We start from the raw sequence: 14,665 nt of genomic DNA, 5'->3' as shown, positions 1-14,665 counted from the left end.
AAGCGCATCTCTGAATGTCGAACATTGAAGCAGATGTACTACGGCTGCAGACGACATCAAGTGCCACTGCTGACAGCTAAAGGTGGGAAAGAGAGACTTCATTAAAAAACTGGGACAACAGAAAAGTTGGAAAAATGTTGCTTTGTTTGATGAAACTTCTGCTGTAAAATTTGGAGGGCAGAGTCAGAATTTGGGGTAAACAACCCCAAAGCATGGATCTGTCAATGGACCAGAATCTGTGATGAATGTTCAATCTATGCCAAAAAGGGATTAAGGAAGCACTGAAGCCAAAACGGGGTCCAACCTGGTACTAGAAATGTGTAACTAATAATCTAGAAGTGAGTGCATGATAACTTTTAATAATGGGGTGAATGTGTTGGGACCTTTAAAGGTGAAGAAAGATGAACCCTGCATTACTGCTTATTACTTGACACCTTCTGCAAAGGGGACCAGTGTCAAGATCTAGTTTTTCTTTGTTATTTCACTTTATAATGTATTCATGTGGAGCATAGTCCTAAATATGCTAAATAAATTTTAGCTATGTGTAGATTATATTAGAAACTATTCTCCAATATTCAAAAGGCACATGTTGCAGTTTCAGCTAATGTGGTCAGTGGATTAAGGCCCTAGTTACTGACTACTTTCTACATTTAAAGACACTGTGTAATAGGTTCATCTGTTAGTTGTTAATGGTAAAAGTTCACTTTTTTCATAGGTTACTTAATCAGTGATATGTAATTTTAACAGACCATGAAGCTTTACAGGTAGAAGTAGCATCTGTCCACGTTTACTCGGTTATTAAATGGTAACAAAATCATTAAGTAATTTTTTAGGTATGATTGAATAATAGTAATTTTTCATCAACATCCCAGTTGACCAGAATGATATCCACATAAAAAAAATCTTAAATATTGATAATCTTGTATCGTCGCGTTTTACAAAATTGATGTAAAGTGGTCGTGAGGCCCAAGAAACAAATTATTACATTTCCCTAATAATTTGGCAAACAATCTCTATCCTCAGATTTACTACAACTCAAATCCCAGCGATTAATTGCAGAGTTACGTGGTGACACTGTTAAAGTTTTTAAACGTTAAAGTCCCCTTTGTCACCTACAGGACAGCACACGATGCCGAAACACGAAAATAGACGTCATCATAAGCTCGCATGCGTGTTGGCGACCGAGGTTTAAACAAGGGAAACTTACTAATGACCTGCGACGAAAAACATAACAAAACAAAACGTTATAGAGGACGTGGCAAAAATTTATGTTAATATTTGTGTAACTACTAAGAACATAACCTTTACTAGTGTTATAAGCTACTTATGCGTTTACATGCAATTTCAAAATGAAAATAGCTGCTGTTTTGTTAAAAACTGGAGCAGCAAAATATCAGTAAACATGACAGAAAGAGCTGCTGTCCCAGAGTAAGGTCGATTTACAACGTGGCTTTGGCCAGCTTTAAGCAGCAGTTAAAAGGGGGGGACGAAAACGGAAGTGGTGGGAAAAATTCTCTGGTTAAGTTTTTAATCTTTGTCTGTGTGTGTGTGTGAGCCGGCAGACAGTACGTCACTTCCTCAAGTTATTTCCATTTGTTTGTGGAAAGCGCCAGCAGTTATCTGGTACCTCTTAACACCAAGGATAAGGTTACGATTTCATCTTACAGTATGTGCGGGTGGAAGCAGCGGCTCTTTTTATTTATGTAAACAGTTTTAATGTGAAATTATGGAAGCTATACAATAGCTGCATAACGCGTCGGCGTAAGCAAAAGCAGGAAAACGTGCGTTCGCCACCAGAAGTAGTAGATCTGCTAACGTTAGCTAGCTAGTTTTAGGTTAATTGGCTAACTATTGTTAGCTTCCCGGGTCCCGGTACCGTTGGTGTGTTAGTGCTGGTTATAAAGTCGGTTCACTCACAATCGTGAGCTGATGGAGTGCCCTCATCTGAGCTCAAACATAAGCGGTGCCTTTGATTCTTCCAGGTTCCCTAACGGTACTCCGTCCTCCTGGTGTTGCAACGGTAAGAGGAGCGTTTTTCTGTCTTTCATTTTACTTCAGTAAAATTAATTTCGTTGTACATAAGCGTAGCTCGGTGCGCAGTATTTTTGGATGCCAACTTGTGAGCAGACATATTTCTGTCTGCTAGGTAAGCACTAGCCACGAGTCAACAGCAGATATCGCAAGGGCAAATCACAATTCGCCATATCTTTATGGCTGTTGAGAGAATTATTCATTTACATATGCGAGTTCATTAAACGGAGTCATCTTTTATGTTCAGTTTGCAGGTCTAATAAAAGTCCATGGATTTGCCTTACCTGTCTGATGGTTCATTGTGGACGGTGAGTTTTGGTTTTGTTTTGTCCGCTAAACCGCCCTCTTAGTAATTTTATTAAGGAAGCTATTGACTTTGGGACAAACAACTTCAATCATTCAGTCACTTAAGGACACACTAAATAAAGCGGTGTAGACTGCAGCCGGTGGTCACTGAGATGACTGTGAAAAACCCTCAGTTGTGATTTTAATATGATCGATCCTACTGGCCCTAGCCTGTGCTTATTCTGTTTAATAAAACGTAAAAAAATATTCTGCCAAACCTTTTTTTTTTTTTAAACAAAAAATGTGTTTCCAGAATTCAATTCACATTTGTAAGCTTTATAACACAACAGACACTTGTTAAACTTCTGGGACGGGAAAAAACACTTCTGATTTTAAAACATTCCCCTTGTGTAATTGCGTAAAACCTTTTAACTAAAAATAAATACATTTTTGAGCATAACTATTGAGTCATTTCAAGGAAATTCCAGATGTGTGTTTATAAAGCTGTCTCTTTCCTCATAGATATGTCAATGGGCATGCAAAGAAACACTTTGAAGAGAATCAAGTCCTTTGTGTTAGTCAAAGGAAGGGTGAGAAACATGAAAAAGAGAAAATCCATCATTCTGTTTGCATGGACTGCAGCAGCTACAGTGTGTTTTGGTAAGTGTTCTCTCTGACTACAGTCTGACTCATCTCTTACCAGTCAGAGGATTGTGTTGTCATTTAAAAAAATAAAATGATCCAACTTTATTAAAATCTGTATCGATTGTAATAATTTCTTCCACATTTCTATGCTACCGGAGAAAGATGTAACAATATTAGTATATTTGTAATAATAATATTTTGTTGTTAATGTGTATTTAATAGTTACAGATGTGATGAATTTGTTGTGAACGACACCAAACTTGGGCAAGTGCAGAAGTTGCGGGAACATCTTCAGAGTTTAGAAAAGTAAGTATTAAACAATATGTTCCTCATTTTACTGTCATGGTTGCCTTTTACTGTTTAAAAAGGACAACTTTTTTTGATATCTCAAGAGTAGGGCTGCAATGATTCATCGAGTAGTTCGATTATAAAAAATTGTCAATGCAAATTCTTTGCTTCAATGGTTCATTTAACACACACACACACACACACACCATTGTGTTAAATGATATAAATACGAGTTTTTCACCTGCATTTGTCACGAAAAACAGAAATTCAAACATATTAAGGACCAGCATGTGAATAAAAAGTTTGACAACATTAAGCCCACACAGCTCCCAGTTTTGAACAAAAACACAACAGCAGCAGTGATGATGATGCCGACATAATTAAACGCGTAGCTGGAGTTTGTATACAGAGGTGGAGCCACGCTGAGCTCTGACTGAGTGAAAGAAAACACAGGAACAGTGATCATAGGAACAGTGATCACCAATAAAATCCTTACTGGGAAACAGCTAGCAGGAGGTCGTCATCAAAGCACCTGATCAACAAACTCAGACAAACTTTGTAGCTGCTCCATCCACCGCCATTTGTTTTACACCGCGCAAAAATCTGCAGTAAACCTCCAGAAGTTGTATTAAAATCTGCAGACGAACTGTTAACTTAGTCTAACACCATGTTTAAATTATACAGCTTACTGAAGGCTGTTTTTACATTGAAGTGAAACCTGCAGCAAACAGGGATGAGTCTAAAGGGGGGATGGAGTGTAGTAAACTATAATAATTTCAAGGCTTTTGTAACACTGTTCAGATTGAAATTGAAGTAATATAAAATATTGTATTAATTAAATAGCTTTTTTTAAACAATACAATGAAAAATGTACATGGGCCAGTACATTCTGAGTCATTGTCTTGGTGGTTGTTAAGCTGGACACTGAATTATTATCAGTATTAATTAATGTCTACAAAACGTCTGTTTCGACAACACTAAAACATCAACATAGGAAGAGCCTTCCAAGAATACAGTAAAGGTAAGTTTTTATGCCTTAGTTTAGTTTTAGAATCAGAATACTTTATTGATCTCTAGGGGAAATTATTTTGGTTACAGTGCTCCAGTATAAACGGTAACAAAGACAATACACTAAGTAAGAAATAGACACAATATATACATGACTTGTATGCATATAAGTCACTATTGATAAATAGCTGAATAAGAGGAGAGCATGTGCAAAAAGGGTGTAGCTATTGCAGTATACAGTGTGTTAAGTGGATGAGTTGTACAGGGAGATGGCCACAGGCAGGAATGATTTCCTGTGTCATTCAGTGGTGCTTTTTGGTACTCTGGTGCTCCTGTGACTGACCAGCATGTCATGCAGTGGGTGGGAGGTATTATCCAACATTGTCTTTATTTTGGACAAGTTTGCATATACATCTTGTTTTATTCAAGTTTGACCTTTGACTCTACTTGAGATTATTTCTATAGTTCTGCATTAAACAAAATGTTTAGTTAAAAATGTAATTCAGTATGGCATGTTTGAACAATCAGAGAGTTTAGTTTGTTTTTTCATTAGAAATTTTGTAAAACAGTTCAACTTAAAAATATTTCAGTATCGATAGATTACTTGATTACTAAAATAATTGATACCTGCAGCCCTACTCTAAGAGTATGCTAGGCAAGTTAAGACATGCACCAAAGTAATCTGCTTTATCCAGGTGACGCAAGTAATCTTTTCTGCTTACAGTTCAGCACTAATGGGTGAGCGACAGAGGAAAAGGAAACTTCAGGACAGCCCAGCAGGAGATGGCAAGCTGTTAAAAGACAGTGTAAGTAATAGTTCAAGGCAAATGTTTGCTGCCTTGAAAAAAGAAGTAAAGATAGCAGCTACTTTAGAATCACACTCCCAGCACAAAAGACTGCACCACTCTTAAAACTTTTGCAAGACTATTTTTTACACTGTGGTGCAGGGCTTCAATTAAATGAGTCACAGCGTCTTTATAGAGCTGTACGCCAACTGACTTTAAATGTTAGCTTACAGCAGAATTTTTCCATATGGCTTTAAACATGCACATATACTCGTCTCTCTCAGGATGGCGTGGCTCTATGTGCTACAGGCCTGCGCAACCTTGGAAACACATGCTTCATGAATGCCATTCTGCAGTCCCTCAGGTAAGTGCACTGAGGACGAGGTATGTGGGTGATGAACCGAGTCTGTGGCACAATTCAGTGGCTCTGCCCCTGTAGAGCCAGGGCCCCACGAGCAGTCATCCTTTATTAATATAGTCTGGGGCACAGTTAGGGGGATTACAGAGGCTGCTTGGAAACAAGACACAGTCAAAGGCCAGGTTTCCCTGATAATACACATTTAGTCACAATGCTAAAGGATTAGAGCAGTGGGGTTCCACATTTACAGACAACGAAGCTAGTATTCTTGCAAAATATCTTTTTTCTTTTTTTCTTTTTCAATATATTGATTAGTAATTTGAACATCTAAAAAATGTCACGAATAAGCAAATTTGTTGCTTTGAATTTTATTTTGTCAGGTTGTCATCACCTGGCAACTTCTGCTGCCTCTTTAAAGTCAGTGAATAAATAATTAGATGTATTAAGACAGTTTCAGCTGTAGTTTTTTTCATTCATGGTTGCCAACAAACATGAAAACAAAGGTTAAAACCTTGTGTGGACCACAGCATGTTTTTTTCAGGTTTTCCACACTTACTCTTGCTTTAAAAGTCCAAAGGTTGGATGTATGTTAGGTTCCAGCATCATCCCTTCAAATATGAAGTTAACTTTGTTTGAAAGCATGTACATATATTATATGTAACTTTGAGCCACACCTCTTAATCAGTGAATTCAGACCCTTTAACATAGCTGTACAGTGGGGCAAAAAAGTATTTAGTCAGCCACCGATTGTGCAAGTTCCCCCACCTAAAATGATGACAGAGGTCAGTAATTTGCACCAGAGGTACACTTCAACTGTGAGAGACAGAATGTGAAAAAAAAAATCCATGAATCCACATGGTAGGATTTGTAAAGGATTTATTCGTAAATCAGGGTGGAAAATAAGTATTTGGTCAATAACAAAAATACAACTCAATACTTTGTAACATAACCTTTGTTGGCAATAACAGAGGTCAAACGTTTACTATAGGTCTTTACCAGGTTTGCACACACAGTAGCTGGTATTTTGGCCCATTCCTCCATGCAGATCTTCTCGAGAGCAGTGATGTTTTGGGGCTGTCGCCGAGCAACACGGACTTTCAACTCCCGCCACAGATTTTCTATGGGGTTGAGGTCTCGAGACTGGCTAGGCCACTCCAGGACTTTCAAATGCTTCTTACAGAGCCACTCCTTTGTTGCCCGGGCGGTGTGTTTTGGATCATTGTCATGTTGGAAGACCCAGCCTCGTTTCATCTTCAAAGTTCTCACTGATGGAAGGAGGTTTTGACTCAAAATCTCACGATACATGGCCCCATTCATTCTGTCCTTGACACGGATCAGTCGTCCTGTCCCCTTGGCAGAAAAACAGCCCCATAGCATGATGTTTCCACCCCCATGCTTCACAGTAGGTATGGTGTTCTTGGGATGCAACTCAGTATTCTTCTTCCTCCAAACACGACGAGTTGAGTTTATACCAAAAAGTTCTACTTTGGTTTCATCTGACCACATGACATTCTCCCAATCCTCTGCTGTATCATCCATGTGCTCTCTGGCAAACTTCAGACGGGCCTGGACATGCACTGGCTTCAGCAGCGGAACACGTCTGGCACTGCGGGATTTGATTCCCTGCCGTTGTAGTGTGTTACTGATGGTGACCTTTGTCACTTTGGTCCCAGCTCTCTGCAGGTCATTCACCAGGTCCCCCCGTGTGGTTCTGGGATCTTTGCTCACCGTTCTCATGATCATTTTGACCCCACGGGATGAGATCTTGCGTGGAGCCCCAGATCGAGGGAGATTATCAGTGGTCTTGTATGTCTTCCATTTTCTGATGATTGCTCCCACAGTTGATTTTTTCACACCAAGCTGCTTGCCTATTGTAGATTCACTCTTCCCAGTCTGGTGCAGGTCTACAATACTTTTCCTGGTGTCCTTCGAAAGCTCTTTGGTCTTGGCCATGGCGGAGTTTGGAGTCTGACTGTTTGAGGCTGTGGACAGGTGTCTTTTATACAGATGATGAGTTCAAACAGGTGCCATTCATACAGGTAACGCGTGGGGGACAGAAAAGCTTCTTACAGAAGACGTTACAGGTCTGTGAGAGCCAGAGATTTTCCTTGTTTGAGGTGACCAAATACTTATTTTCCACCCTGATTTACGAATAAATCCTTTACAAATCCTATCATGTGAATTCATGGATTTTTTTTTCACATTCTGTCTCTCACAGTTGAAGTGTACCTCTGGTGCAAATTACTGACCTCTGTCATCATTTTAAGTGGGGGAACTTGCACAATCGGTGGCTGACTAAATACTTTTTTGCCCCACTGTATAAAATCAAGCACCTATCCATGCACTCTTCCTTTACCAACATTTGTGAAAAATGTATCCAACTGTGTGGGAACCTTTAGAGAAGGGAGCTCGACTGTCTCGCAGAGCCCGACCTCAACCCTATTGAATAACTTTGGGATGAATTAGAGTTTAGATTGCAAGCCAGGCCCTCTTGTTAAACATTAGTGTCTAACCTCACAAAGGCTCTTCTGGATGAACGGGCAAAATTGTCAAAAGCCTGTTATACTGTATCTGCAAATAGATACAGAAGCTCCTGCAGATGTTGTCACCCAGTACGTTTGTGCATATAGTGTATTTGGAACTTGGATCCTCGATCCCTATAGTGAGGTGATCTGGTAGGTGTGTTATACTGGGGTATTTTTACTAGAAGCATTTCCATATTTTCAGGATAACACTGCTTCAGTTCATGGGGCATACTGGGACATTGCTATTTCAACTAAAGGTTTAGAGACTTTTAGAATGCGAAGGTGCTTTGAACCTGTTCTCCCAGCGTTTAATCGTCCAGCATTTTATTTTGACACTCTCCTGCTCTTTCCTTTAATTCGTGACCTGTCGGCTGTCTGCTGATGTTACGTTTGAGACGACTGATGGCAAAATTTGTTTCTTTGACAGCAACATCGAGCAGTTCAGCTGCTATTTCAAGGAGTTGCCTGCTGTGGCTCTACGCAGTGGTAAGACGGCAGGAAGAAGGATGTACCACACCCGCAGCCAAGGGGACAACAGTGTGTAAGGTCCTCTTCTGAAGGAGGGACGATTTATGGGCAATAATTAACGTTAATTTCAGCAAGTAAAATTGGCAACATTGTTAGTTGTGAGTGGTTCTGTAAGGCATCCAGTTCTAATGTTATTGCTGAAAAGGAAAAGATGGGTAGGCAAATGAAGAAGAAAAAAATCAGGTATAATTTAAAAATCCAGAAAATTATTTCGGTTAAGTCTAAAATAAAGTTTCTTTATGTTGAACAGATCTTTGGTGGAGGAATTCAGGAAAACTCTCTGTTCCCTATGGCAAGGGAACCAGACCGCCTTCAGTCCAGACTCCTTGTTTTATGCCATATGGAAAATCATGCCAAGTTTCAGGTACACCCACATTGTAAAAACTGTTTTCTATAAGTTAAGCTGCTAATGCAGAGCAGGAAACTGTTTCCGTTTCACTTCTGTTGTTGTTCCGAAGTGTTACCGTTTTTAGTCACACTACTAACAAAGGTGCATTGTGTTTCAAAAAACTGCAATAAACCATTGTGAGTCATTGCATGAATGCAATTTAAAGCTGTGTTTGTGTGTGCAGAGGTTATCAGCAGCAGGATGCCCATGAATTCATGCGTTACTTACTGGACCACCTCCACAGGGAGCTACAGTACAGCCGTAACGGGGCGTCTCATCCAGTCTCACCTCAGGATGGAGTCAGACTCTCTAGTACAGATGGCAAATGCTGCACGTGAGTCCTAACCATACACTGATTTTGCTTTTGTTGTCTCAGCGGGATCCTGAATTTTTTTGCATATAGTTAATATTTCCTACTTTTTTCCAGTTAACACAGACTAGTTGTAACAATATACTATCGGCATGACCATATTTAGCAGTAAGTCACTATAACTTGAATGTAAAAGCTACTGCATGTTTTGTTTTTTTTATTCTTTACAGAAATGGGACCGCCAGTGTTGTGACATCCATTTTTGGTGGTATACTTCAGAATGAAGTCAACTGCCTAATTTGTGGGACAGAATCTCGAAAGTTTGATCCATTTCTTGGTAAGACATAAACGAAACCACACACTGAGCGGCTTTTGTTGTCCCATACAGCAAAGTTCATGTGTCAGTGTTTGGCAAGATAACACAAAAATAAATTTGGGTTTCTGTAGCAAATCTTTTTATTGTTGCTCTACATCATAAAGCAAATAAATGAATGAAAAGCCATTTATTATAGAGTTATAGAGTTAAACTTGATATAGCCTGATGGTGCGTGACACGTCATGTTTTTCCCCTTGTGTGTTTTTTACTCAGATCTGTCTTTGGACATTCCCAGTCAGTTCAGACAAAAGAGAAATAAGGACCAAGAGCCAGTGCCAACATGCACTCTACGTGGTAAGTTTCTTGTAGTCAAAAATGATCTTTTATAGGCCTAGTTTCAAAGTTTGTGACACTAAAATTCTTCAGAGCTTTTCAATTTTTTTGTGTGTATTTGTTTTTGTTTTTCTTTAAGACTGCTTACATAGCTTCACCGACCTGGAAGAACTCGATGACACAGAGCTGTATTACTGCCATAAGTGTAAAAAGAGACAGAAATCAACCAAGAAGTTTTGGATCCAGAAGCTGCCAAAGGTTTTTTTATATATATATATTTTTTAATATACACTTCACTGTATCTACTATTAAACTATAAAAACATATGTTTGCTTTTACTTCTTAAATAAATTGCACTTTTGTTTCTACTCATAGGTTTTGTGCCTGCACCTAAAACGGTTCCACTGGACTGCCTTTTTGAGAAACAAGGTGGATACCTATGTAGAATTTCCACTGAAAGGTCTGGACATGAGAGGCTACTTACTTGAGGTGAGCCCAACACTCACAGCCTTTTTATTTTCTTTGTTTTTCCACAACAGCTACATTTAAGAGTCAGATCAAATGCTGATCTGCAGTTTAATCAGGAGACCGTAAGATATGCTTTTAATGGCAGATAATACAAAGGCCAGAGTAGGTTGGTGAGAAAACACACCAGCTAAAATTCATAAAAACTGCAGTAAATGTTTGCAGAAATTTGCTACAATTTTGCTGGCTCCTAAAAACTCACAGTGCTGTATCAGTAAACACTTGTACAGCCAGTGATGATCATCTTTTTCCATTTTTCTGCTCTTACGACAGAAAAACAAGTTCACAGAAATTACCATTGTGGAAATTGTTGGTATCCAAGTCAGTGTGGTAGGAAAGATCACAACAGGAACGTAGTTTACTTATGCTAGTTTGAATTTTTTGTAATGAAGCATTATAGTTTTGTTACTTAAAAAAAAAATACATTTGAAAAAAGTAACACACATTTATCTAAATAAGAATTTATATCAACACAATGGTAAAAACACATTGTGGTTGTTGGCAGTGACACTGATTGTGATTGGTTGATGAGGCTGGTGTCCTAAAATGTACACGAGTGCTCTGATTGATAATAAAGTATTAAAGAAATATGCTAAATTATTAACAGTAGTGCACAGACCTGGGTTGTTAAACTACCATCTGTAGCAAATGCATTTTTCATTATTGGATCAGTGGTTACCACCTGCATTTGTGACTTTCTGATAGATCTCCAGCTGGTTACGTAGGAGGTCCGTGCTTGTGTTCACAACTTTGCAAGATGCTGTGATGGCTGATTCACACCTATGTCTGATTCGGGGACATGGAGTGTCTATTTCATTTCATTTCAGAGTGCAAACAGTTTTATACTGGGCATAAACTGCTTTTGATTAGATCTTTATGTAAGGTCTGGAATTCAGAGTACTTGTGACAAGTATTAATCTTGTTTGTCTGAATGCTCCAGAGCTTCAGGGGGTGCTATTCTACAGCAAATCGCTTTTCTGACCGCTGTGCAATAAGTATGTCAGTTTTTTGTTATAATACGAGAGCTTCTCCTAACATACAACCACAATTCCTAAGTAGTTGGGACACTGTAAAATGCCAATGTCTCATAAATCCATATTTGATTCATAATTGAACATAGAAAACACATCCAGTGTTTAAACTGAGAAAATGTACCTTTTTAAGCAATATATAAGCGAATTTTATATATTTTATATACAGCAACACATCTCAAAGGAGCAGAGACAGGGTTACATATAAAGTTTAGCATTTTTTTGCTGAAATATGCAAGGCCAACCTTGAAAAAGATGTCATCTGGATGCTCTAAAACCCATATGTGCCTTTCAGTGTTGATGGTGTCTTTCCAAGGCCTATTTCAAGTTCCAGTCACTCGTGCACTCCCATACTGTCAAAAAGGATTTCAAATTTCGATTTGTCTGATTTGTCTGTCTTTTAAATGAGCTTTGGCTGAGAGAAAACTGCAAGGTTTCTTGATCAAAGTCACATATGGCTGCTTCTCTGTATGATGGAGTTTTCCATGACAGAATCATGTCTGTTTTTAATGCATTGCTGACTGAGTGAAGATCACCACATCCAATATGGATTTTAAGCTTTGTCCCTTTGTCTCCAAATTCTGTGAATCCTTTCATTATTATGTACTGCAGATAAAGAGTTGTTACACATTTTTTTAGATGCCATTTTTTGTGGATTGGTGAACCTCTGTCTACTTCTGAGAAATTCTGTCACTCTAAGATGCTCTTTTTTTGCCCAATCATCTGTTGCCAATTAACTGGATAAGTTGCTAATTGCTTCTCTGGCTGTTCTTTTAATGGGGCATTCGTGAATAAGCCAGAATTCAGGATTTTTGAGTTCCCATATGGAATTTGATGTGGAATGCCCACTCAGCTTTTATTTCTCATTAGGAAAGTCGGTAGAGCCCACCAACCCTGAGTTAGCAATCCAAGATGGAGTTGAACGTAAACAGTAGTAAAACTTTTTTTTTTCTTTTTTGTTTTTACATTATTTTGGAATTGGGTTTGTACTTTAAAATTATTAGCAAACATAAATCTTTAATGTTTGTGTGACTTTTTTTTCAGTCCAAGAGCTCAGTTGCAGATCTGCTCCTTTTGCTCTGTCAACAGATAAAAATAGTCTTGTACATTGTTCTTCACACAGAAGGTCAAACAACACATGTACACAAATACAAGCAATGAGTGAGAGCCCGGGATGTTGGCAGCTAATTTGCTAAATAACAGGAAAAACTGGTCTAGTCAAAACGACAGAAAAATCCTCGGAAAACATTAAAAAGTGAACAGAATTTAAACCATTGCAAACACACACTGAGTGAGATTGTTTTGGCTCTGTGAGTTCAGCAGTGCTAGCAGCAGTGACCTTCTTTTCTGGGAGCTTCCACATGAAGAATGTGGTCACACCTGGCCTCGGCTGCTTGGCTCTAATCCAGTTTATTCCGGCGAAGCTGATATACAACTGCTTTGTTTTATTTTTTGTTTGTTTGTTTTTTAAAACATCAAAATACTGCAAAACAGCCTTGTTACCATGGTTGTTACTTGCTTTAATCTGTTCAACTGCCATCGAAAGTGTGGTGAACTGGAAGTGGTCAGTGTCCCTGTATCCCAGCTCAACCAGTAACTGCTATTGTACATGAATAAAATAAGAAAAACAGGCTTAACTGACTCGTAATTCTGGTACTGACTAGATCAGGGGTGGGCAATCTCAGTCCACGAGGGCCGGTGTCCCTGCAGGTTTTAGATGTGTCCTCGAACCAACACAGCTGATTTAAATGGCTAAATTAGCTCCTCAACATGTCCTGAAGTTCTCCAGAGGCCTGGTAACGAACTAATCATGTGATTCAGGTGTGTTGACCCAAGGTGAGATCTAAAACCTGCAGGGACGCCAGCCCTCATGGACTGAGATTGCCCACCCCTGGACTAGATAGTGCAGCAGCGTTTAAACACGTAGTCCATTAATCGCGTACATCTCTACTCATAACTGAAGTAGAGTGTAAACTGTTTTGATTATTATCTGTCTGCCAGTTTGTGGCTTGTATCCACTTCCAGGTGTTAAGGGCATTTCCACAGCATTTTCCTTTTGCTCTGTTGTTTTTGCAGCCAGAGAAGTCATTACCAGGGAGCTGCCTGTATGACCTTGTTGCTGTCGTGGTGCATCATGGATCTGGGTGAGTAGTTTAACATTGTTGAGTCTGGCTTTCCTGATTTGTTAGATGGCGTAAAATGCGGTAATTACACAGCTTTCTTAGTCAAGAAGCATCCATGTTTAGAGGTCATGAATCAAAGCTATAATTAATAACTGATTTAACTTGATGACTAATTATTTCCTCTGGATAAAAGGGCCAGCTTGATCCATATTTTGTTTTTTTTGTTTTTTTTGTACAAGTGTATTTTTTGTGTTGTAGAAGAATAAGGAACTGAATCCTAACATGCATTCAAGACTGGGCTATGGATCTGTGCATTATTATCTGCCAGCTTTGAGTTACTGTATAGCCGGATCACATCCGCTTTGTGAAAGCTGCAGTTTAAAAATTTATGTAGCCGCTAAAAGGCATTAGGCTGCAAGTCCTTGAAAACACATTTAGATTCAAACAGAATCAAAGTGCTTTTGTCTTTGGCCTCTAGGTGGCAGTGTTGCACTGCTGATATATTGTCGAGCTGAATTCTCCCCTCTTGCTTCAGCAACGATAGATGAACTCTTGCATGAAAGCAGGCAGCAGAATATGACGTGTGTTTGTGTTCACAGGGTTGGGTCGGGGCATTATACAGCGTACGGCAGCCATGAGGGTCACTGGTACCACTTCAACGACAGCACAGTGACTCTGACCAATGAGGATACAGTGAGGAAGGCCAAAGCCTACATCCTCTTCTACGTAGAGAGGACTGGTCAGGTGCCCTCTGACACAAGCGCATCAAACAGCACAGCCACGAATAAGCCTGCCGTGGACGCTGCAGCTGTGGACAGTGTTTCTCCAGAAATAGTTTCTCAGGACACAGTCGTAGCCGATACGGTAGCTACAGATCTGGATTTTGCGGACGCAGCATCGTCACACGAGGACGTCGCGGGCGAGAAAGAGGAGGTAGATGTGAACAAAGACATGGCTACACTGGCTGAGGGTGACACAGTATCAGTGAAAGCTGCAGCAGATGCAGATACCTCAGACAAGGCTGCAACAGAAGAATCTCACCAAGCTCTACAAACTGTTGCACAATAAATAATTCTTTGAGATTTCACTGCCTCAGACCAGCTCGTGACTTTTGTTTCGACTTCACCTCAATCACATTTGTCACCGTGCTTGATTATAATTTTCACATAACATTCACATTTTCACT

The 14,665-nt window shown here is 39.4% G+C and overlaps 1 protein-coding gene across 1 annotated transcript; it reads left to right on the top strand.

Annotated features, from left to right (window-relative positions):
• The first annotated feature begins 1,627 nt into the window (after positions 1-1,627).
• usp3 (ubiquitin specific peptidase 3) lies at positions 1,628-14,571 on the top strand. The gene is made up of 15 exons (XM_085357454.1): positions 1,628-2,020; positions 2,279-2,339; positions 2,839-2,976; positions 3,184-3,267; positions 4,982-5,063; positions 5,327-5,406; positions 8,353-8,466; positions 8,704-8,817; positions 9,026-9,175; positions 9,382-9,488; positions 9,741-9,821; positions 9,940-10,058; positions 10,176-10,289; positions 13,433-13,500; positions 14,079-14,571. The coding sequence occupies exons 1-15, from the start codon at positions 1,930-1,932 to the stop codon at positions 14,545-14,547; spliced, it is 1,872 nt and encodes a 623-aa protein (XP_085213580.1). The 5' UTR covers positions 1,628-1,929; the 3' UTR covers positions 14,548-14,571.
• The last annotated feature ends 94 nt before the right edge of the window (positions 14,572-14,665 follow it).

This window comes from Diplotaxodon limnothrissa, linkage group LG7, assembly GCF_057381915.1.
Source record: "Diplotaxodon limnothrissa isolate DT_005_m linkage group LG7, D_limnothrissa_male_GT1.1, whole genome shotgun sequence".
NCBI lineage: Eukaryota > Metazoa > Chordata > Actinopteri > Cichliformes > Cichlidae > Diplotaxodon > Diplotaxodon limnothrissa.
This window is presented reverse-complemented; position numbering and strand designations above follow the sequence as displayed.